The sequence below is a fragment of the Cygnus olor genome, chromosome 16 (assembly GCF_009769625.2).
Source record: "Cygnus olor isolate bCygOlo1 chromosome 16, bCygOlo1.pri.v2, whole genome shotgun sequence".
Taxonomy (NCBI): Eukaryota; Metazoa; Chordata; class Aves; order Anseriformes; family Anatidae; genus Cygnus; species Cygnus olor.
This window is the reverse complement of record NC_049184.1, coordinates 4037972-4061473: the sequence shown is the minus strand read 5'-3', so window position 1 is coordinate 4061473 and position 23502 is coordinate 4037972. Positions and strand designations below refer to the sequence as shown.

Here is a 23502-nt window from a genome sequence, read left to right as displayed (position 1 = left end):
AGTTGGCAGGTTGTATGCCAAAGCTTTTACACCATAGAGCATTGTCCTGAAAGGATGGTGAATCCTTAGGCTGTTGATAGTGTGGTGTTTCATTTTTCTGGGGTATGTGTACGGGTGTCTTTCCACATCTTAGTAGATTTCCCATCTTATTTTCCTTGGTTTTAATTTTTGTGGCGCACACTGAATCTCAGTATGTATGTCTGTAGGGGTCTAAGTTATTCAGGAAACTCTCAGCTGATTAAATCAGTAAATCCAAATTGATTCTGAATGTACTCAGGAAAGCCTAGGTTCAATTTGCATTGGTAAGGAGAGTAATAACATGTTTTGTGCAGAAAACCCTGAACAGAGAAGGTGCTTCAGTGAACTAACTACTAGTAATCTATGTAGCCATATATGCAGATAATTCTTTGACGTCCGCAGGTTCTGTTTTGGGAAGACTGGTGGCAAAGTTAAATATTTTGTCTGTTAGTTCCTCTGTAAATCATTTTAACTTATCACTTCTACTCCTGGAACACACATTTCTATAATAGAGTTTTTCTTTGAAGGAAGTTGATGTGAGGTATTACAGGATATCCACAAAACGTGGTATAACAGGAACTAGAAATAGCTACCTGTCAAGAATGGGATTCTGTTGCTTAAGCTTAAATGCAGAATCCTGCCTATGCAGGACTCAGGTTGGGTTAATGCCAACTTCACACTGGTTTCCAGATACAGGACGCTATATCAAAAAAAACCAAACGCTTCTGGAGTCTAATCTCCAGAGGCCGTGCTATAGCTGTCCTGTAAACGTCCAGATAAACTCCCAGGTTTGTCTGATGGTTGGAGATCTTGTTTCGTACTAACTGCTGTAGGGACAACACAACAGCAAGCAAGGAACATGTACTTTAACAAAAAAAATAGAATAAAATTTCTTAACTAATTGCAGGCATTCTTGGGAATATTGGGAGACTTATAAAACAAACAAACAAACAAAAAACAGTAAAACTGTAACATCTAATTTGAGATCTTGGTTCTCTGGTGGTCTTCAGGTATAGGGGAAATATCCTGTCTGCCTTTCCCTAATTGGGCTATTAGATTTAGTGATGTGGTCTGGCCTCTTGGTTAGGGAATTGCACTCTGTGCTTGGGACATTTTCTCCATTGTGCTGCAGCTGGGGAAATTACCAGCTCTCACTTCCCATCCCCTGTAATTTTTCTGCTATTGGCTGCTCACTCAGTTGGTAGCTCTAAGAATAGATGAGCAGAAATGTCATTCATTGTTCACCACTGTAGATTGCTGTCTTAGGCCTTCAATCTCTTTTCTTTAATGGCTACAAAATAGGTTCTTTCATACACAAAAGAGATTTTGAAATGTCTCTTTTATGCTCTTTCACAGGGAAGGTTGTGATACAGGGTGAGACTCGTGAAGTAAAATGGGGGGTTTATCAGACCTGAAGTTCCCGATGTCAACAGGCACGGCTTCCCAAGTACAGTGCTGTCTAAGAGCTGTGCACATAGTGTATGGGTTTTGCCGTACGTGGGTTCCCATGCCCCAAACCAAGCCGTGCTTCAAGAAATTATCTTATTTTCTATATGCGATTAAGAAGAATATAAAAAAGAAAACAAATTGAGTGTAGTTTGCGTTGTCTCTAAAGCAGCAAGGCTTTTAGGGTTATGTGGATATTGTCAGATAATTTTTGGACTGTAACATTTTAGTAGGGAGAAGATCTCAGTCTAAAAGCTCTGTTCAACTTACATTTGAGGTAAAATGGACTAGGCAGATAGTTTTTTTGAAAAATTCCTCATAGTATTGGAGCATATTTGGGGTTAATACGATTGACTCTCAGGTATTCTTTCAGTCATATTCAGAAGTAGAAAACTTGTTCTTTCAGAAAAAAAAAATCACCGAAATTCATAAATACTGATGTAAATACTCAATTTCGGGAGTATTTCTGTATCTAGTAGGGAGACTTATTTCTTTGTGGCTAGTGTAAGACGTGCACAAGAGACTGGCTTATACCTTAAGGGTGGAAGAGATCCCTTTATGATCTGGAAATTACCACGGAGCTTCAAGTTGTTCTTAATGTATACCATGCCACCAGATGCAATGACCCTTGCCATACTGATATTTTTGTAAGTGGTTGGATTGCTCAAATAGCTGTGTAAAAGGTGTGGCCTTAGTGGCAGCACAGTGGCTATTGGCAGCTAATTGGCTTTTTCACACTTTGTGGTGTACTTGTTGTCAGAAAAAGTGGAATGGTAATTGATCTCTATGTTGAATTTCTGGGATGAAAAATGATGCTTTGGATGTAAACCACAGTAAAATTTAGGTATTATTAATGTACGTGGTTTTGGAATATGCATAAGGAATAGCTGGATTGATATCTAGATATTCAAGTAGTTTCTTTAAGTTTCATAGGGTGTAAATCTATGCTTACTTTCAGCAAGAGAAGTAAAGAGAGAGAACTTTTAACTTTGAATGAAGCATAACTGTGATAACAGGAGAGCCTATTCTTCTTTGTGCTGACCATGTTCCTCACAGTCTGCCCAAGTGTAAATGTCATTTCAGTAAGGTCTTTAAGACATGCAGAGTGACTTCCTGACATAAGCACTCAGTGAAGCTCCTATTAAAATTAGTCAATTCTGATTCATCCATGTTTCATATGAATTGTGAGCTCTCAATTGCCTTCTTGCTCAGATAAATGTCAAGAATGCATGCACACAGGTGGCCGTCCACTCTGAAACTTGACTCCTGGATAGTCTGTTGGATGCTGCTTTGTGTTACACAGGTGCACTTGTTTAGAAGCCCCAAGGTTGCTGCTTTTGTGGTGCATGTCCACCATGGTGGCTGACCATGATCCCTGCTAGCATTGGTTGCAGTGTACTGCTATTACAGCCTCAGCTCCTAACAGGCTATGTCAGATGACTTGCCTTTTAATGGTCAGTGTGTTTAGTGTTTTTCACGGGTCTGTCATGGGAAAATAAATGCTTAAATGAGAACATTTTGTTTTATGGGCTGAAAAAAAACTAAATTTGCACGTCAAGCTTGGCATGTGCTTCTTGTTGGGGGTTGTGAAGTCTGTTGGCTGGAACACAGGACTACATTCAGTCTGTGGCCTTACAGCCATCTATTAATCATTATTTCCAGTTATAAAACAACATGCTAATACTTGCTTCACCAATACGTTGTGAGGATTAACTGTGAGCATACGGTTCCTTGAAATGCCCTGCCTGTGCACACACCAGTGTCCTTGCTCTTTATGCTGACCCAGCTCTGGGGGCGCACAGTATTTGTGAGAAGAGAGATTACTGTTGGTGGTGCAACAGCAGAACAGACACTGGTGAGTCTACAAGTCTCCGCGGTCATGATCTCTTATGTTTAAACTCCAGCTTGGCTGTTGTCTCAGCTCTCCTTACTGCTCTTCATCTCTTCGGTGTATCTCTAGGTCGTGAGTGGAGTGGTAGAGGGCAGTGGGATGTTGTATTCCCCACTTTGCCTTAAATGAAATGAAAAATCTGCCTCAGGCTTTTCCTGCCAACCCAGCAGGTTGCTATGGATTAAGCTACTTAATCAATCCAGACAAACCATTCCATGGTGCTCACAGTAGTCAATACCACCAGTCACTTGCCATTTCAGCAGCTTAGAGACAAACGATCTTTCATTCTGCGGACAGAGATGTGCCAGAAAGCAAAAGTTGCTAAATAGCCTCTCTAGAAGAAGCTATAAAATCTCGTTGCCTTCATCCTTTCCCACCATCATAAGCTGGTAGCATAGCAACTGATGAAGCTGCTTGAACTTGAGTTGACCTGAAATTACATGTTTCACGGTTTGTGTTTACTCCTGCCTTTCTGCTTTTTTTGGTGCTTGTTGAGTTTACATTTGCAGTCCCTATGGGAGATTAGCAGCTTGTTCATGCAGAAAGCTGAAATAGATTTAATAGCACATGATATATGAGCTTAAATAGTCCATGGAGTTAGCATCATGAGGTGGAGCTAAAGCTGGTCCTGACTACTGACTGTGGAGAACACCTTATTTTTGGTAGGGTGTGGATGCAGTTCTCAGTATTGCAGTGTAGACTTGGTGCAGCCATAAGAATGGAGGGCCTCCCATAGAGCAGTGTTGCAAATTTTACTGGTTTGGACTTGACAGCAAGGCGATGTGGAGTGTAGATATGCACGTAGATATGCATACAAGTTATAGTAACCCTGGGGCTTCTCACATTGGAAAGACAGAATTTAGACGCTGGTTCAGAAATGAGCTGCAACTTGAATGGCTGTTGATGCATGCACAGTTGCAGCAGTTTCTGGTGAAGAAGTCAATACATTTTCACCAGTGTCCAGTATTTTCATTTCCCTTGTCAAAAGTGTCAATGCTCAGTTCTCATGCTTTGTGTTACTTTTGTAATTGCTGCATTCCAACATTTGTGTCTTCTGTTCTAAACCCTAACCTGGTGTTCTTCTTAGGTGATTGCAGACCAATTTGAAATGTTAATCCACACCTCTGATGTGTCTGTCTTCCCCCAAACGGAGGAAGAAGTAAAAGTAAAAATGACTAATCGTTGTGATAGAAAATATGTTAAGGATGTCTGGACATCAGGGTTTGGTTCAAGTGCCCGGGACGTGCTCCTGGAGAAGCAGAACAGAGCAGTTAGATGCCAGTTAGAAAAATGTAATTGTTTTTGTGTGTGAAATGAAGATTGAACTTTTTATTTCTGTGTGATGCAGCCTCAACAGATGAGGTTGAGATGCCTTAGCTTCAGAACAGTCTGCATAAGAGAAGGAAGTTCTTTCTTTGACAAGCATTTTAGTCATTGAATTATTAAATCAAAGGGCATCAGTCACTAGTGCGTGCTCTGGCTGCATATATAAAAGGAAAGTGAGTTGTGCCTATCTTTTCCAGAGAAAAGCATAATCATATATCTTTGTGATGATTTTGGACTGCTGCACCTGAGTTCTGCTGCCTTGAATTGAGAGTATTCACAGAACATGCAAAGGGCACACAGTTTTTTTTTTTACAGAAGTATTACTTCTTGACAAGCAGTTTTGTTCAGCTTGCTTTTTGGCTTCCTCTTTAATGGACTGACTGGTCTGATACCTCACTGTATTGCACATTGAAGGCCAAGCGCTGAAAACATAAGGAAGTACAATCCATCTCACCTAAATTTGAGTACCAGTCAAAAGAGAGAAAGTTCAGAAATTGATTCATTTTGTATTTCTTAGATATGAAACTTACCTTGTACATTCTCTGAAATTGTTCATTTCTCTCTATTGACTATAAAGGGAACTTGAGACCACTAGCACAGGCTTGAACATACAGACATTACACAGTAAAAGTTCAGGGTATTTGTCACCAACTCATGGGTGCCTAACTTCTTAATACACAGAACTCCTTTTGTGTTGGGCCCCTCATGGTTCACGAACAATCCCTGTAAACAGTTATATTCCATAATAATGTCACTCCATAAGCAACAAGGAGTATAGTACTGTTCTTGTTCATGATGCCATTCTGTAGCTGTTCTGCAGTTGAAAAAGTCAGAAAATCACACACACTTTTAAAATGAGAGTTGAATGTCTCTGACTCCCAACCTCAGGGAGTTTGTCACTCTTAGAGATTAGCTAGAGACTGGCTGTGCACTGTATGGGGAGCTCTCCTACCCATGTACCCATGTAAGGAAAGGTTGCCTTCCAGCACTCTCAGAACACAAGATTTAGGAATGTGTTGGTATGGTAGTGGAGATTCCTATGTATCAGTGCTGAATCATTAGGGAGCCATGGGAGAGTCTACAATCACCTTCTTTTTTCTTCTTTTACAGTACAAATGATGACTCAAAGAGAAGCATTCAGTTCTAATCTGTGAGTTCTTGTAATAAGCTTTACAATTAGAGCACAGTGTCTTCCATCTAATTCACTTAATTTACTCTGGGAAATGAGATACTGTTCAACTAATCCGATGCTCTTTTCTTCTTTATTAGAGAATGAAAGCATCCTTGGAGGCTCTGGTGGGATTCAGACTAAGCTTCTGAGAGACAAATAGTATGAAAGGCTAATGACATAGTTCACTATGGTAATTCCCAATTGGTATCTGGTGCCCCTCTTCTTTAACCTATAATACAAGTAGGGGAAGAGTTGGTAGGATGCAGTGGGCCTGTACCAACTCTTTCTGGTCACAGGGTGAATTCATAAATTTTTGTATAGTGAGATGACACTTCTACAGACCAACTCTGTTAAACCAGGATGTGTTCCATCTGCCTTGCATGGTGATTGCAGTGCTTTTGGGAAAGGATTAAGAGGTTTTCTGCTGCTTCATGCTAACTCTTACAAACATTATTGAGTTCCTCTCTTTAAACCCAGGCAGTCCATTTGCTTAATTTAGAACACATGTATTCAAATCACTAAGGAATGTTTTCACTGCTTCTTAAGGGAAAAGTACAAAGATAATGCGTTCTTCGTTTTTGTCAGGCTGCATCAGGTTCTCCTTTAGAACATAAGCACTACACCTACACTGCTGTGAGATGCAAAGGGTCTATTCCATAGTCTTTGAATTTTGGGTCTTTGGGAATGCTGGAAGATGAGCATCCTGTCAAGTATTGGGTCTCTTGCTCCATTGGCTTTCTCTGGTGATATCAATTGCTATCCCTTGAGGTCTGCTCTTCTCTTGTTCTGCATTGCTGTTGTGTTAATTCTCTGACCACTGCGCTTAACTCTTTCACACCTTTCTGGATCATTTTTTTCTCCCCCCCCCCTGCTTCTTGTACATATACTGCTGGGCTTTCTTCAACTTTCTTATTCTCTGGGTGACTTGCTGTGCTTATGCTGTTTCAGTTCTCTCTTCTGTCGTTTCCTTCTCAGCCAGTTCTCTCTGATTAGCTTGCTGTGAACGTGCGATTCCTTTGCTACATGAACGGAAGCAACAGTCCTTTCCCACTGTAAATATCAGCAATCTACAAGCCATTCACAGATCAAACTTTGGTTCAGCACTTGTGGGGCTTTATTCATTGATGCAATATTATTATGGCTCGGCCTTACTATGTCCATATTGCTGAAATGCTTCTCTAGATCCTTAATTTCCCATTCTGACTCCAAAGCCATTTTGTAGTAAGCATTTGCCTGTGACCCATCTGGTGGCTGTTCACAGGATCATAGGTTATTGCCAGTTGGAAGGAGGCTCAGTAGGTCAGTTTTCCAACCTCATGCTCAAAACAGTGTCAAAGTTGGTTCCACTCCTCTCGAAATGATCTTTCCCCTGGCCAGTCGTTCAGCCTCCTGGGAGTGGCTCCATCCCCTTAGAAGTGCCACTCCATTTCTTGCGCTTCATGGAACTAAAGGATTTCCCAGCTCAGTCTGTCACATAGAAGTTAACGCTGCTGCCTCTGCTTCCCCATTCCATTGGTACCACTACTTCTGACTGGGTCATTTACAACTTCATTTTTGGGGGAGGAAGAAATTCCTGCCTCTTAAGATAGCACATGACAGATAATATGTGTAGGCAACTTTTTGTTGTAAGATACCAGAGAGCTGATAGTAAGTAGACAAAAATATTAGCATGTAGACAAAAGTATTAGCTGTGAAGGGAGAACAAGTAAAGCATATGACATGCTATGATGTGTGTGGTTTATATTGTAGAGTACTGCAGTTACTCATCACTGTGTAAGTTCTGTGTTGGGAAGGAGTATCAGAGCATGCTGACACTAAATTTGCTAATCCATAGAGCAAAATAGTGTCTAAATGCAACCCCCAACTTACTGTTCCAGTGTCCTAGATCTTCAGCTAAATACTAAACTGCCAGATTTCCATTTTTCTGTCGGTCTTTGATTTTAAGCACATAAGCATCTTCTGATGGTTCACAAGCATGTCTGTAGGGTTGGCCTCAACAGGGCCAAGAAGAAACTAGAATATCCACAGGCATATATCACCTGGTGTAGGAGGGCTAATGGGGGAGGAGAGACTAAATGTTCTGTCTAAGGGTGGTGATTGCCTGCTGGGACTGCTGTGTTTCTTAATGGGATACAAAACCAGCTTTTGTGCCTGTAAAATGTATAATCTGTGACACAACTGGGCCTTGTTGTGTAGAGTGAAGAAATCCTACGTCTTCCTCTTCTCTCACTTTCCTGGATTTTGGCTTTAATTAAATATTCAAAATTATTGATTTCAGAATCGGTTCTGAGCACTTGTCTTTGGAAGTAGAGTGACCATATCCCTCACTGGTGCGATTTACCCATCCAGGTGAATTAATGAATCACTTTATTAATGCCACGGGCACATTTCTTCAACACAGATGACATGTGCCACTGCTGTCAGCCTATTACATTACTGTGAGACAGATCTGAATGTCTCTCTACTAGACAAAAGAGCTATTAGTACAGTGTCAGTGCAGTGAAATAGTGTCATGCTAAATATTGAAAAATCCTTGTGCCATTTCTTCATGCAGTAAATGGAACTGGAAGTTCAGACAGTCACTGGAAAACAATTCAACTTCTGTGTTTGCAACAGTAGTAGGTAATGTGCTAATAAGCAATATAAATACTACAATTCAGAGCTCAGATTGCTTATTACAGAGGTGTAAAACTAGAAAGGGTGCAAGCGAATGCTGCTCAGACAGTAAGGTGACTGGCTCTAACAGCCAGCAATAAACAAGGTGTACAAAACAGTTCTGCAAAGGTGACAAATTCATCTTCAAGGATAGAGATTCAAAAAAATTAGAACAAGGGCACTTTGCATTTTTTTCTTAAAACAGCTGGGTTTCTTAAATGGTAATTTAATTACCTGTGTTTTCAGTAGCTTTAAATTGATACTGTTTGTGGATATTGTCTAAAAAACTATACAAATATATTTTGTTCTGCATTTTTAAATGTTCTGAGGAGCTTGAAATTTGCCTTCCAGTCTCATCTTTACCTATTTAGCGCACACAGTCTACAGCCGCTCATTTAGGATGCTGTGAGAAAATTGCTGTGTTACAGTTCCCATTAGTAGGGGAATAAGCAGCATCAGGTTTGGAAACGCAGATCTTGCTTGTCAGGCAAGCGTCTTTAGATAGCAGCTCCCCATCCCTGCCTTTTTAAACCCCAAAGAATGAAAAACATTGTGTGTCTTCTGATCTTAATTTTGGAACTTGTGCTCTCTGTTCTATTCACATGAGAAAACAAAAGAGAGCTGTCTGTGGGCACGTTGTAGCTATCTTCCTGCGGTTCTGGAGGTCTGGCCATGTATGAGGCATGCACAGCTGATGGTTTGGGATGATTTAAAGGGTCATCAAGCAGTGTGAATGGTACAGGCTGGATGACCCAAACAGTTCTGTTAGGGGTTTTTGTCTAAAACCATCTGTAGACCAACAAATACAAGTGAGAGTTCATGGTCTCCTTGGTTGTACATTTTTTCAGGTTATATGATTATTGTTATGAACAATTATTATTATGAGTAAGGAATGAATTTTCAAATAACCTAAAGATTTTCTTTGTATAAAATCCATAACTTAAGAGGTTTGTCCAGCTGTTTTAAATTTTCTATAATGCTTTTCTCTTACAGATTATATTACAGAAGACAGTGTTGTTGGGTATTTCTCTCTTATGTTTCAGTCTGTCTTATTATTCAGATGCAACTGGGAATTGCACAGAACTGGGGAGGAAAAAAAAAAGATTTTCAGAATTTCAGATATTGGAATTTCTAAGCTCACTTATTGCAATTCATGTGTTTTGAAGCTTCAAGCACATTCTTCAGGCAGCAGGTAGCTGTCCTGTAAAACTTCATTTGAAGTGATGATACAGGTGCTGAAAGATTATTTTAGGAAGTTCTTAAGTGGTAGTATGCTATGTAGAAATTTAATGTGTAATTCTGCTGTTCTTAAACTTCCCTAGAAGTGCACATGGGGCTGCAGTTTGAGTGGCGGTATGGGGTGTGATGGACCTTTGGTCTGAGCAGGTAGAGCTGTTCTCAAGTTGTGTGTTTTGTTTCTATGAAACAGCACACACTATCCTAATAAAATAGGACAAGATGAAAAAAGTACTGTACCCAGTATTAACACTAACTTTCCCTAAAGAACTCAACTAGTTTCTCTTTGCTTTTACTCTTGGAAGAGCAGCCTCTGCCTTTTCCCTGTTGAAAAAGCAGTATAATGGCTTCACTTCATTCATAAAATGGCTTCATTTTTTTAATACTGAATCTTTTGCAATTGTTATAAGCTGCTCAAACAAAAGCACATTAAAGACCAGCTATTCTTCCTTCTGTAATGGCATGCTTACATGAAATTTCAAAAACACAACAACAAAAAAACACCCCGACCTCAACAACAAAACCCCCCAAAGGAAAAAACTAAAAACATAACACCCTACTGTTTTCAGGCCTGATTTCTTTGGCAGCTCCTTTTCGGTGTCCAAAACACTAGAGTTGTTCTAAAGGTCTCTTGGGAATGAGTGACCTTTTTCTTTGGATAGGCTGTGGTGATGGGTCTTCAGTCTTCTTTTGCAAGGATTGATATGGCAAGCGCAGCAAGCTCTCAGCTGTGCTTATTTCCAGCTTCACACTCCGGAATTTTTTCTTAGATTGAAAGTCATTACTTGACGTCTGTGACTATAGTGGTTTTGAACACACACTGAGGAGGAGCATGTTCAGGAATTTGTATGAGGTGAAATTCTTGTCTCTTGTGTTCCCACCCCAATCATATGAAGTAGACCCTTAAATATATTTTCTCACATCTCATATTTATAAGCAAGACTAAGTGGCAACACTATTTCAAAGTGTAACGTGTAGGATGCGACAGCTCTTCATGTTGAAAAAAGGTAAATGTATTTGCCATACACAAACTGTCACAGAGCTTTAGTTTATCTGCTTCATATAGATTAGTGTACAGGTATACCCTTTAGTTTCTGTCAGTATTCAGTATTTGCACTGATGTTGCCACATTTGTTTCAGTTGTAATAAGAAATGCACATGTGAGAAACCTAAGTGAACCTTCCAATTTGAGCATCCTAAAGAGAAGGTATAAACTTCCAAAAAAATTTTGTGAAATGGATCTCTGTATCATACTGTGATTCAGACATGCAAAACAAAAATTAAAATAACCATTAGTATCATAGCAAAACTTGAAACTTCAGCCAAGATCAGGACCTCACTGTTCTGATCTGTGCCATGTCAATAAAAGTATAGTATTTCCATTCCACAGATAAGACTGTTCTGTTTTCCAAATTTGTGGCTGACCTGGAACTTCAAAATCAACCATGAACCATGATTATCCACTCACAAAAGTAATCATCGCTTGTAAAGAAATTATTGCTAATACATTAATGTAATTCAGTGAATCTGAATGGCAGATGGGCATTTCATTCAAACATTCTGTTCCTGTCTTTCTTTGGTTTCCTTCCATATCAATCCATTAGATCTTTTTAGCTTTCAGTGAAAGTTGTCATTTTGGTGGATAGTTTGGACTTCATCAACTGTCAAGCCAGCACAGTCTCTAACTGTAACACATAGAAACTTCCACACAGAATTAATGCAGGTGACAGTCACTGAGACATTTAGATACCTTCTTAATTGTCCTAATCTTAGAAGGTTATCTCCTTATTGAACATAAGCATGGGTTTCTGTGTTTAGTAAGTGATAATAAAATAAATAGCTTTAGCTTTGTTTCAATTAGGACTGAGCATGTTTCTTGCAACTGCATTTTCAAGTAAATTTTTTTTGCCATGTCTGTTTCATCATATGCTCTTGCCCAAAGGGAGCTTTCTCCTTAGTTCTTTGTGGCTTTTGAACAATCAGTCTGCTTAGTTTTCAGCAATCTCGTTGTGCTCTTTCAAGCAGAGGTTTTAGATGTGAGAGGTAAGTTGGGTTAAAGTTGGCAAAAAGAATTCAGGAAAAGAACTCTGTGAAATAATCTTAATGTACCTCTGGGTGCGTTTCTGAGATGAAAGTCATTGCTGGCTGGGTAGTATTTGTCACACTGCTGGGAGAGCAACTTCCACACCTTTTACTTGGATGATAGTCAATCTACTACATTTCATAGTTGCTTACACTTCATAGATCTACTGATATTACTTACAAGATTACCCAACACTTCCTGTAGGGAAAATTGTAGTTTCTTGCAGTATAGTAGCCAAAATCTGAGGCATTTCATCTTTTCCTGAGGAGCTCTTGGTTCCATGAAGGAGCTCCAAAACAGCTGAGACCACTACCGAGGACTGACAGACCAGCTGCTTGCTGCCACGTTTCTGATGGGCTTGTTGATTTTCTCCAATATAAGATTTTCTTACTAACAGTACATCATCTTTATGGGAGAGGGAAAAAAAAATAAATTGTGCAGTGAAGGTGACTGGAATGAATAATTTGTCTTCTATAACATCTTTTTCCTTCCTGATAGATCCCAACTGTCAGAGTTTGGCTGACTTCTGTTGACTTTCTCCAAATTCTGGTCATTTCCCTTCTGATGTTTTACCACAGGACTACAGATATCTGGAAAACTAAATGTAGAATTCATATTCCTTTCATACTTCATTTTTCCACTCATGCTGCATCCTGTGTTTTGTCACAGAGCACTTGCCTGTCCTCTTCTCTCCCCTTCAGAAAATCACATAGAAAAATATTTGAGTAGTCGGGTGGAAACACTCAGGAGCAGTTGTCCAAGGTTAAAGTGCATGTGTTACTTCACATCTTCCCTCTTGTAATGGGAGCAGGCAGCCACAGCCTGAATTCTGTCCAGACTCCATAACCGGACCAGCCTGGCACATACAATAAAATCTACTCGTGTTCAGTAACACCCCCCCCCCCCCCCCCCCCCCCCTTGTGGCTCATACTCCATACATCTTTTGTTTCTGTGAAAGAAGTCATCTGGTTACCCCTTTTTCTGTCCTTCCTGAGACTGGGTTTCGGGCTGGGTCCAGGCTAGGCTGCTGAGCTGCAGCAGGCCGGGCGCAGGCCGTCTCGTTCCTGAGGGGCCTGGGGGAGGTGGGAGAGGGCTGTGGAGGAGCACCGGGCTAGGCAAAGCCTGCAAGATAAAATATGGGTTGGATGGATCAAATGGGGCTTAAAATACGGTTGATCACAATTACACATGTACAGGCCCAATCTGTCACCGTGTTTATTTAATCAAGATCGCATAGAGATTTTAATTAAAATAGTGAGCTTAAAAAATCAGGCTGGTCATCTGTAACTGACAAGTGTGTTTAGTTACAAAGGCCAAAAAATGGTCCTTATTTATGTGTTAGTTTTGCTAAATCAATAATTTGTTTAGATCACTTGCAATCACTTGGCACAGAGTGATGTTGAGGAATAGTTTCTCATCCACTTGGTGCCATTAGGAAAGAGCCCATTATTTTCAGTGAGGTGGTATCCAGCCTTGAAAAATTGCTATAACTGCTGCTCGTCTTAGTTTCTTGAATTTGGAAAATGGGAGCAAGAGTTTAAATTTTTAATTTCTCAGTATTCTGCAACACCTGTTTCTCAAATGGTGCTTAGAAAGGGAAGAATGTTGGGGGGGGGGAGGGAGGGAGGGTGAGCTGGGGCTGGGGTTGGAAACCACTATTCTTTCTGGGGAGAGATAAGGGGAGCTGGTTTAGGTCTGGCCTAAAATAGAGAAGACATCACTGTTGGGTGTCTTAATTTAACTTGCTTTGGCAATATTAGTTTCTAAACTTGCTAGACAAGACTTTCATGTCTGTTTAGCAGGACAAACTGCTCTATTAATTAAGCTCAGTCCCATAAATCTCTTTTTAACTTGCAATCAAATCCCAAAGTAACCTGGATCATGTTGCTGTTGAAGTATCTGCAGCCCAGGAGAATGGGGCTTAATATTTCATTTGTCTTGTGTTCAGATATGACATGACTTGTAAGATGTCATTTTTTCATTGGGAATAAAAATCACTAAGTCTATCTTTCAATGGTCTTGCACCAAGAAACAAGTAATATACTGTGATTTATAATAATCTGATTTTTAATGAAAATGTATCTACATGCATTTCTCGAAAACAAATTTCTTGGAGAAATAACCTTACTGAGTCAAAACATAATCAGCCTGACATTTCATATCAGGAGAAAAAAAAAAAGTGCCTGGAGTTAGGGGAACATTGCAAAATATAAATGGCAGAAACAAATACTCTTGCAAAAATTTAGCTCAGGACACTAGTTTTTGCTCATGTTGGATACCTGCTACAATTACAGTGCAGATGGCTTTTTTGGAGGTACAATGTGCACCTACTGCAATCAATCTCAGAGATAGTGTAGCTCATTGTAATTAGCTAGCCAGAGGAAATGAAATTAAGTACCATTTCAGTTGGTAATTGTGTATAATAATGGTTTCTGTGCGCTTGTTTCTCTTCACTGAGCAGATGTTAACTGGCAAAACTTCTCTGGAGGGAAAAACTCTGGAAAGCCCTTTGATCCTCCCATACTTTGGTGCTCAAACTCCTTTCTTCCATGTTTCTGTGGGTCCTGGAATCTTCCATTTTTCTGGGCTCTTTGAGGAAACACCTTTGGAAAGGGGGTCAGGGGAAGGGTTAGAGTAATTCCTCCAGGAACTGGAGTAGTAATTCCTACAGGACTCTAAAATTAATATCATGCTATAATATTCATAGGTTTATTTTTCTGAGAGAGAAATGTGCTTTTTGTCACCTTATTTTCACAAGACAATAGAGTTTGTGTCCTTTGTGCCGAGGGCAAACCACATTAGAGTGTGACAGAGGGAAAGCTAGACAAGATTAATGAAATTGCTCATAATCTTGCACAGTTCGGCTCAGGTTTTCAAAACCACAAGGCATATGCTATTCATGTGGCTTCCAATATGCAAGTGTTATTTATACACATGGTGGGGGGATCAGGCAGGCAGCCAAAGCCCAGTAGACTTTTTGTAGCTTTTGTCAGTGTGCTGCTGAGATGGCTTCTGTTGGCTTGCTTTTTCTTTTTTACCACACAGGTTATATTCAGTGGCTGGGTTCCTCATGATGCTTCTCAGACATCTAGGCACTCTTCAAGTCTCAGACTTGCTTGAGTAATTGTGCTCATGCAGTTAAGCAAACTTTGTAGTCAAACACAACAGCGTGTGTTGATTCACTGGTGCCTTAGTTTTTCTTAACTCTTTGTTACCAAAACCACCAGTCAGTTTTAGCAGCATCCGGACTACTAGACCCCTGGAAGATCCCCAGTGTTCAAATCTACTAGTATCTTCTCAGACAATTAGCCAGTGCTTTAATTAACAATACATTCCATTTTTAACTTTTATTTTGCTCAGTAAAATCCTGTAATGAGCAAGTGATTTGAATTTTCCACTCATTGGTAGTTGTGCCATGTTCAGCATTACCCTTTGGCTGGGTAGTATCCTTTGGCTATTACAATAGCACAGTCGATGATCACGATACCCTGCCGTGTCAGGTCACAGAGCAGAAGGACTGTTGTGCTGGAGCATTTTTATACGTGGGGTCTGAGTGTACTCTGTGTTATGCAGGACTTCCTTTCCTCCCTCACCTTATGATATATTATATAAATATATAATATGTTATATATAACTATATATATATATATATGTATCTTATATATTAGAAGAGAGAGAGGGTAGATTTAGACTAGAGATTAGGAGGAAATTTTTCACTCAGAGGGTGGTGAGGCCCTGGCACAGGTTGCCCGGAGAAGCTGTGGGTGCCCCATCCCTGGAGGTGCTGAAGGCCAGGTTGGATGAGGCCCTGAGCAACCTGATGTAGTGGGTGGCATCCCTGCCTACGGCAGTGGGTTGGAACTGGGGGGACCTTTGAGGTCCCTTCCATCCCAAGCCATTCTATGGTAAGATTCTATGATATGATTATATTGACTACCATTATGCATATGCATGAAAGAGGAAATAAGCATAACCTTCTGATCTTCTAAATGTGACTGTTGCTTTCTGTTTTCAGCAGAAGTTGCCTTGTGGGCACTGTATTTTTGAAGTATATGTTTCTGAATTGGTCCTGCTACCAACTACGTTGGTATACGAGTGCAAGGGGGCAGAATCTTTAGAGCAAATAAGATGTCAGATTTTTTTTTGAGTAACATTAAATGACAGGAGGAACTCTGCTTCTAACAAAAGATATTGAGATCATGTTGCTATACAGGTACATTGTGAAAAGTTAATCCTTTTGATAAAGTGGCTTCAGGCCTCTCATGATTTCTGTTTGTCTACAGAACCCCCAACTCCTATTGCCCCTCCTGAGCTGCTGGCGGTCGGAGCCACCTACCTGTGGATCAAACCCAACGCCAACTCCATCATTGGAGATGGGCCCATCATACTGAAAGAGGTGGAATATCGGACGACCACTGGGAACTGGGCAGAAACGCACATTGTAGATTCCCCTAATTACAAACTGTGGCATTTGGACCCTGATGTGGAGTATGAGATCAGAGTGTTGCTGACTCGCCCTGGAGAAGGAGGCACAGGGCCACCTGGGCCACCACTCACAACAAGGACAAAATGTGCAGGTAGGGTTTCTGCTGTTTTATTATACTGCATGGATGTTTTGGTTTAGTTACTAATGCATAAACAACTGGTACTCCACCTATCCTTACTGTAGATATTCTTCTTTAGAGATCTGAATTCACACTGAGTTTTAATGTATTGTGTTGTTTGTTTTTTTGTTTTTGTTTTTTTACTTTACCATCCATAGGCAAATGTTTAAGAGTGTTGGTTTTTTTAAGTGTAGTATGTTTGATAAACTTTCTGCTACAGTGTATGGCTGTTTTCTGTTGAAAAGGGCAAGTCAATGAGAGTTTTCCAACCAATTCTCATGCTGGCAAACTGATTTTAGGACTTGTCTGTTATAAAATTTTCACCTTGCAGGTACATGGCGAAATATATGTTGTTCTTGGGTAGCTGTTTATCATTGGCTATTCAGTACAATGGTGTGAAGTGGTAAACATTTTTGTATTCTATTTGATTGTATTGATTCTTCCTCTCAATTCTGATGAAGAAACCTATTCAAACACCGTGGAGTGTCTTTGTTGTGGTTTAGCCCGGCTGGCAGTCAAACACCACACAGCCGTTCGCTCACCCTCCCCCCTCCCTCTCCGGGATGGGGGAGAGAAACGGGAAAGTGAAGCCTGTGAGTTGAGATAAAGACAGTTTATTAAGACAGGGAAAAGAATAACAACAACAATAATAATAATAATAGTATTAATAGTAATAATGTGTACGAAATAAGTGATGCACAATGCAATTGCTCACTACCCGTTGACCGATGCCCAGCCTATCCCCGAGCAGCCGGCCCCCCCTCCACCCCGGCTAGCCACCCCTATATATTGTTCAGCATGACGTCAGATGGTATGGAATACCCCTTTGGCCAGTTTGGGTCAGCTGTCCTGGGTCTGTCCCCTCCCAGCTCCTGCTGCATCCCTAGCCTGCTCGCTAGCAGGACAGAGAGAGGCTGAAAAGTCCTTGGCTTGGTGTAAGCACTGCTCTACAACAGTTAAAACATCAGCATGTTATCAGCGCTCTTCTCATTCTAATCCAAAACATAGCACCCTGCCAGCTACTAGGAGGAAAATTAACTCTGTCCTAACTGAAACCAGGACAGTCTTCCATTTGTCTTTCATATTGGAACAGATCAATGTTGATCTAGGGACAGGAGAAGTCTGTCTTCTTTCTAAAGCATGTTGGCCTTTCAGGAAGAACTAAAGGATCATGTTCCTCATGTTTCAGGTATATCGGCTGTTCATCCTGTTCTCATAGCTCAGTCATAAGCCATTAAGGGAAATCAAGCTCTGTGCCTTGCAAGGGAGTGAACAAAGTAGTTCACTACCAAGCAGTTTTTTCTACCACACAACTGTATTCTCAAGGTTTTCATTTTTGTAATTTTTGCGAGATTCTTACTGTGGTGTGAACAAAGGACAGAGACTAAAAGACTGCTCTCCGCTTTCTACAACTTCCCTTTTCTCCCCACAAATTAGGTGGTTTACAATGAGTTGATTTAACCAGTGGAGAGCTTACACAAAAGTGTTCTGGTTTCAGTTACTCTTTCTGACCAAATAACAAATAATGCATCAAGAACAGACAAATGCCATCCTGGGATGGGGTTCAGCAGTGCAACGTTAGTGTTCCTCACCCACTCTCAAAGCATGAGCATCCCCAGCAGCACACTCTTCATCTGCCAAGAAAGGAAGCCCGGCAGGTCACGAACGCATGGGCAGGGATGGGGAGCACGTCCTTACTGCCTTTCCTTTTCTGTACAGGTTAGGCAGCAATGTGAACATCTAGTGTCTCTTTGAGAAGATTTTGTTAAAAATAAAAATTAAAAAAAAAAATCTGAGCATGAAGATTTGGCATGGAAGTGTTTGCTATACTCAACACTTGTCTATTGATAGAAGACAATATCTGGAGGCTTTCCTGCAGCTAGGCTGTGATCTGGATGTCCTGGCCTGTTTGAGAAATTGGCACATGCTCTCCTACCCAGCTTTTGGCTGTCTCCTTATTCACTAGCATTGTGGTCAAATTCTCTAACCTTCATCAGAAATAACTACAGACCTGACCTGACACTATGCATATGCATACGGAAATGCGGCATGCTGGGGTTTGGTTTCTTGTTCATGCCTTGCAGCTTTGTAGGCACGCTTTCCAGAGCAGCCAAGCTTGCAAACTTGTCTGGTAATACTTTCCAGGTACTACAGGGATTTAAAAAAAAAAAAAAAAAAAGTCGTTAACTTTGTGCTTAATATGATGTCTTGTACTGGATCTCAAGTTGCTGAGCTTCTTGCTCCAACTGGGTATTGACTGACATCATGAAGGATGATGCAGATAATCTGTTCAAATTGGCTAAGTGGTGCTACTTACTGTTTTCCACCCTAATTTACTAATGAAAATCTAACTGGAGAAGGTCATTCTATTAATGTTAATTGGCATACAAAGCTTCTTGAGATTGATGGTGATGACATTTATGTTTTGTGTAGGGCACTGGGTGGGTGAAATTGTAATGATCTTGATCTAAACATGGACTCAAAGGAGGGAAGGGACTTGCACAATATCTGAAGATACACAGCTTCTTGAAAATACCAACTGAAAAGTTAAACAAGAAAATGCAAGTCATTATCCCAATTCTCATGTGTGGTGGTAGAACTCCTTTAAAATGCTCTATTTCCAGTATAATTACACAAATCTTTCATGATAAAGATTTTCAAAAATACGTTAAACCAAGAAAGGAGCACAACCTCCTTGATTTTTCTTGGAGTGCCTGATGAATGACATCAACTGAAATTGAGGCTTGTTTTGTTTTTAAATATGTGAGTGAAGATTTGTGCTGCTTTTTTCACTGGAAAAACATTGGACTTCTTTTTTCCCTTTTGTTGTTGTTGTTTTTCTTTTTGTCATTGCGTTTTCTTGGCAAGGAGGGAGGTTTATAGGCGATTAGTAGATGGCTGACGTAGTTCTGTTTTACAGTGTTGATACTGTGTTTATTAGGCCCATTACTACAGGTAGCAAAATTGAGTGCAGAAGTAATAGCAGAGAATATCACCTATACTGGAGATATAATATTTACTTAGTTATTGAAATCGCAAGAAATCTGTGTAACCATAAACAGAACTTGTTGGTGACTTTCTGAGAATCAGAAGCCAACACCCTCTTTACTAACTGATCTCCGTGCCGTCCTTTCACATATGCATCATATACTTGTGTGCTAGGGAGTCCGAGTATGTCCTGGGAGAGCTATCAATTAAAGCATACCTTAAAATGATTTATTTTTTTCTCCAACTCTGAGTTAGAATAGAATTTGGGAAGGATCAGGCTTCTCTCTTGCTTCAATTCAAGTGCTAGAAGCTCATTTACGAAGTTGCAGCTGTCTGGTGTTTCTTGACTGCAGGCCTTGCATCAAAGCTCCTGTGTGACCGGAATGGCTCAGCATGAGCTCAGAAAGTTATTACACCATGACAAAACTGTTATCAAGATCATTCACGATTTTCAGATTTTTTGATGAGAGTGAATGGAATTTGTTTACAAAGACTTTAAAAGTTTTTTTTTTGATTAAATGAAATCCATAAAAACTAATTATGAAAGGTTCTGCTTTAAATGAGCACAAAGAAGTTTTATTAAACTGGATAGTATCTCATCTAAATTTGTATAAACAGTATGTACCTGGGCATCCATTATCCCTCTGGTGATGCTCTTGGTTTTCTGCAGGGCAGCATTACAAGACTTCATTTATTATTTGATTTTTGAAAATGATACTGAAAATTGGACCCCATCTTGCCTCTGTTGAGGAAAAGCCAACTGCAAGAAAATATGGCAAACCTTGTTTTTCCAACGGAATGATGTATTTCTTTTGTTCTGTAATTTTTATTTTTATTTCCATAGACTGTGATAGGTCGTGACTTAGGGCAGGAGAATACATGGCCTTGAGACATATGAAGCAGTAAACTGTCAGAGAGGAGTTGCACAGCAGGAACGAGGAGAACAGAAAGCTAGACTGTGTAAGGTTAAAACTAGACACAGGGTTGAGGGGTAGTTGAAGGGAAGGAAAACATAAGATACTAGCTTTTTCCCCCAGAGATAACAGGATCAGAATAACTGTTGGACTGCAGTTCCTAGTAGTGGTCTGTTCAGCACTGTCTTCAGTGTGTAGCTTTTTTTCAGCCATCCTCATTAGTTAAAACAAAGTTCCTTAAAATCCTTTTTTTTTTTTTTTTTTTGTGGGCTTCATTCCAAAGAATGTGCTTTGGAAAGCTGTGCTTTGGGAACGTTGGGGCTTGTTTTCTTCTGTGTGCTTGTTTAGCAGTCCTCTGCTTTTTTCTTCCTCCAGTTGCCACAGAAAGGGAGAACTGGGGAGTCTCTGTTCCTCTGGTGGGTGGGAAGGAGAAGGGAAGACCTTGCAGGTGGGGTCATTGTTATGGGGAAAGAAAACCTCATCTGGAATGTGTTCTTCTCATAAGTGGAAGAACTTGCTTGCAAAGCAAGGCTGAAGAGTAGGGGCAGATGAGAGTTTATTTAAAAATATTTAGAGCTGGTTAAAATACTGCCTGAAAAGGTATAGTGAACAATTGCTTCTCTGCCTTTGTGGATTATGGCAACAAGTGACTTGCTAGAGGGAGGGTTTTGTGTCCTTGGAAGCAGTGAACTTTCCAGTCCAGCAGAAGAAAGTCCTCAGAAATGCTGTAATCCCCCCCCAAAAAAGGTGTGACAATGATTCTTTATAGAACAAGCATAAGAAAATAAAAAGGTTGTCCTGATAAAAACTTCACAGGGATCACATGCAGCTTGTCTTTTAAGCTGAGCAGCTGAGACTGGTTTATTCAGCTAGACAACGTGATCCAGTTCCTGGAGAAAGGACCGGTTGTGAGGATCAATACTGTCTTTGTTCTTGGACTAGAGAAATAAGTTATGTTTGAACGCTGTGACTGAAATGCTTCTTTTTAAAATACAGTAAAGCAGCTGATATAAATGTAAATAATCTGTACTTTCAGAGTTTGATAAGATGTTCATAAGTAGTCAGAAAACCTTTCCCTCCAGTTATTAGGTATTTTGTTGCCATGAAATCTTGCAATGCTTACAAATAATAAGCTGCTTTTACCATTTTTTGAGGTTTCATATTTAATGGCAATGTGTGTATTGCTCTTTTACGGATGTTAGAAAAAGTAGGTATTTGTATACTGTTAGGAAATGCACAAACCGGACAACAGGAAAGTTAGGTTGTTGTAAGGTCACCAACCTATGAATTGTTACAACAGTAGTTTCAAAAATTATTTATTTCTGATTTAATTTTAAGGTGATAGCTCGCCTTAAATGGGAATTGTTTCATCTTGATGTTGAAAAATAAGATTTATGGTGGCTTTAATTTTTTCCAAGCTTACAGGAACTGTGGAAAAACAGCAAAAAATCCAACACATGAGTCAAAGCTCTGTACCAGTGGCATACCAAATGATTTGAAAGAGGGCCCTGTACAACTGATGTGTAGGTGTTGTTAGAATAACTCATTCACAGACTAATTCAGCTTAGAGTTGCTGTACGTTTTCCCTGAAATATGAATTTGTCATTAATATTAATTGGGAAGTTAATTCAACTCTTCGATCCACTGTCTTCCATAGTTTTAAACGTAGACAACAGGGAAAATAAATGCTTATTTAGGAGGAATGCTTATTTTTGAAAACTGCTTTGAAAAAAAAAATCAGCAGTGAAAGAAATCCTCACTTGAGTGTTTTCTTTTTATTAGCAAAATTCTAGAAAAAAAGAAAAAGTATTCTTTTCTTGCCTATAATAAGACAAGCCTCTGTGGCACATGTTCAGTTTGTGTTCAGTTTTGCTCTCTTGCTAAATTCCCTGAAACAAAGGCTTGTGTAGCAAAATGAAATGAGTTGTTCTGCTCTTGATAGCGTCTATTCCCAAGAGCCAGGGAGCACTGCAGGTGAGCTGTTGAGAACGGCACAATCTTGTGTCTGAGTTTTGATATGTGGATCCTGCAAAGCCTGTGGGACTCCTACCTGTTTTAGTGACTTTGTCCGTTAGCTTCGGCGTTTTGTTGATGATTGAAACTCTGCTTTCATTCCACCTCAATAGCCTTTGGCATGTCAGCTAGAGAGATAAGAGTAGGCTTAGAAAAATATGATATTTCTTCTTTTTGATCCTTGATCCCTAATTTGTGCTTGGGAAACAGACTGACAGTGTTGTTGAAAGATAGGAGCTTCATCTGTATCATGTCCTACTAGCTTAAGTCGTTTTACATATGAGATGTTAATTCTCTCTGTGATACTGATTAAATAGTTAACATGTTTCTTCATTTTTACTTTATCCTTTTTCTTTACTTATTAATTTTTGGGGAGTAGAAAGACGGCATTTACCTTTTAAATAACAGCTGAAAGAAAGGGTGCAATATTTATTCTCTAGAGAACCTGCTTTGGCACGGGGGTTGGACCCAACGATCTCTTGAGGTCCCTTTCAACCCCTACAATTCTGTGATTCTGTGATTTCCTGATCATGCGTTTTGTGGCTGTGAGTGTGTCGGAGGGGTACAATTCTTGTCTCTTTTGTCAGGTTTTAATTTCTGTTAGACCATAATGCATAACTTCAGATTTTCTGGGCCATCCAGACACTCCCAGTTTGTAATGTGGAGCTCTGTAAGAAATGTATTTCTGGTTTCTCTTCAAGCTGCAGAGCTGTAGCTGGTTGCTGGTGGTGGCTCTTTGAGGAGCTGCCAATATAAATTTATAGATGCACTGGCTGTAGAAATGTGATCAAAGTGGAATGACAGCTTTCAAAGAATAGAGGGTAGATTATGTCTAACTATGAATTATAGTTACCAGTAAAGAATTACAACAACAACAACTAAAACCCAACCAGAACAACAGCTACGTTGTCTGGGATATAACAATGGCAGCAACCAATATGGAACAGAAAGAATTTGGGAGCGGAAGAGGAGGTAATCAGATGGTGAAATAGGAAGCAGGTGCCTTGGTGCGCTGTGGGTGACTGACACAGTGCAGGGCTCCTGAAACGCCAAACTGGAGCTGACAAGATGCCTGGGTTGGCTTGAGAGCCCAGTCCATCCAAAGTTCAGGCATGAAATTCAGTGCATTGGGAAGTGGTAGTGTGCAGAGGGAAAGC

At 40.1% G+C, this 23502-nt stretch overlaps 1 protein-coding gene across 13 annotated transcripts in view; it reads left to right on the top strand.

Annotated features, from left to right (window-relative positions):
* PTPRT (protein tyrosine phosphatase receptor type T) overlaps nt 1–23502 on the top strand; it is a 565545-nt gene that overhangs the window by 326439 nt on the left and 215604 nt on the right. For all 13 annotated transcript variants that reach the window (XR_005824772.1, XM_040575465.1, XM_040575469.1 and 10 more), the window contains one exon: nt 16110–16403. Coding sequence is in view for 12 of the 13 variants with exons in the window: in XM_040575465.1 (XP_040431399.1) it covers nt 16110–16403 (294 nt within the window). In the remaining variant the exon portion in view is untranslated. The remainder of the gene's footprint in view (nt 1–16109; nt 16404–23502) is intronic.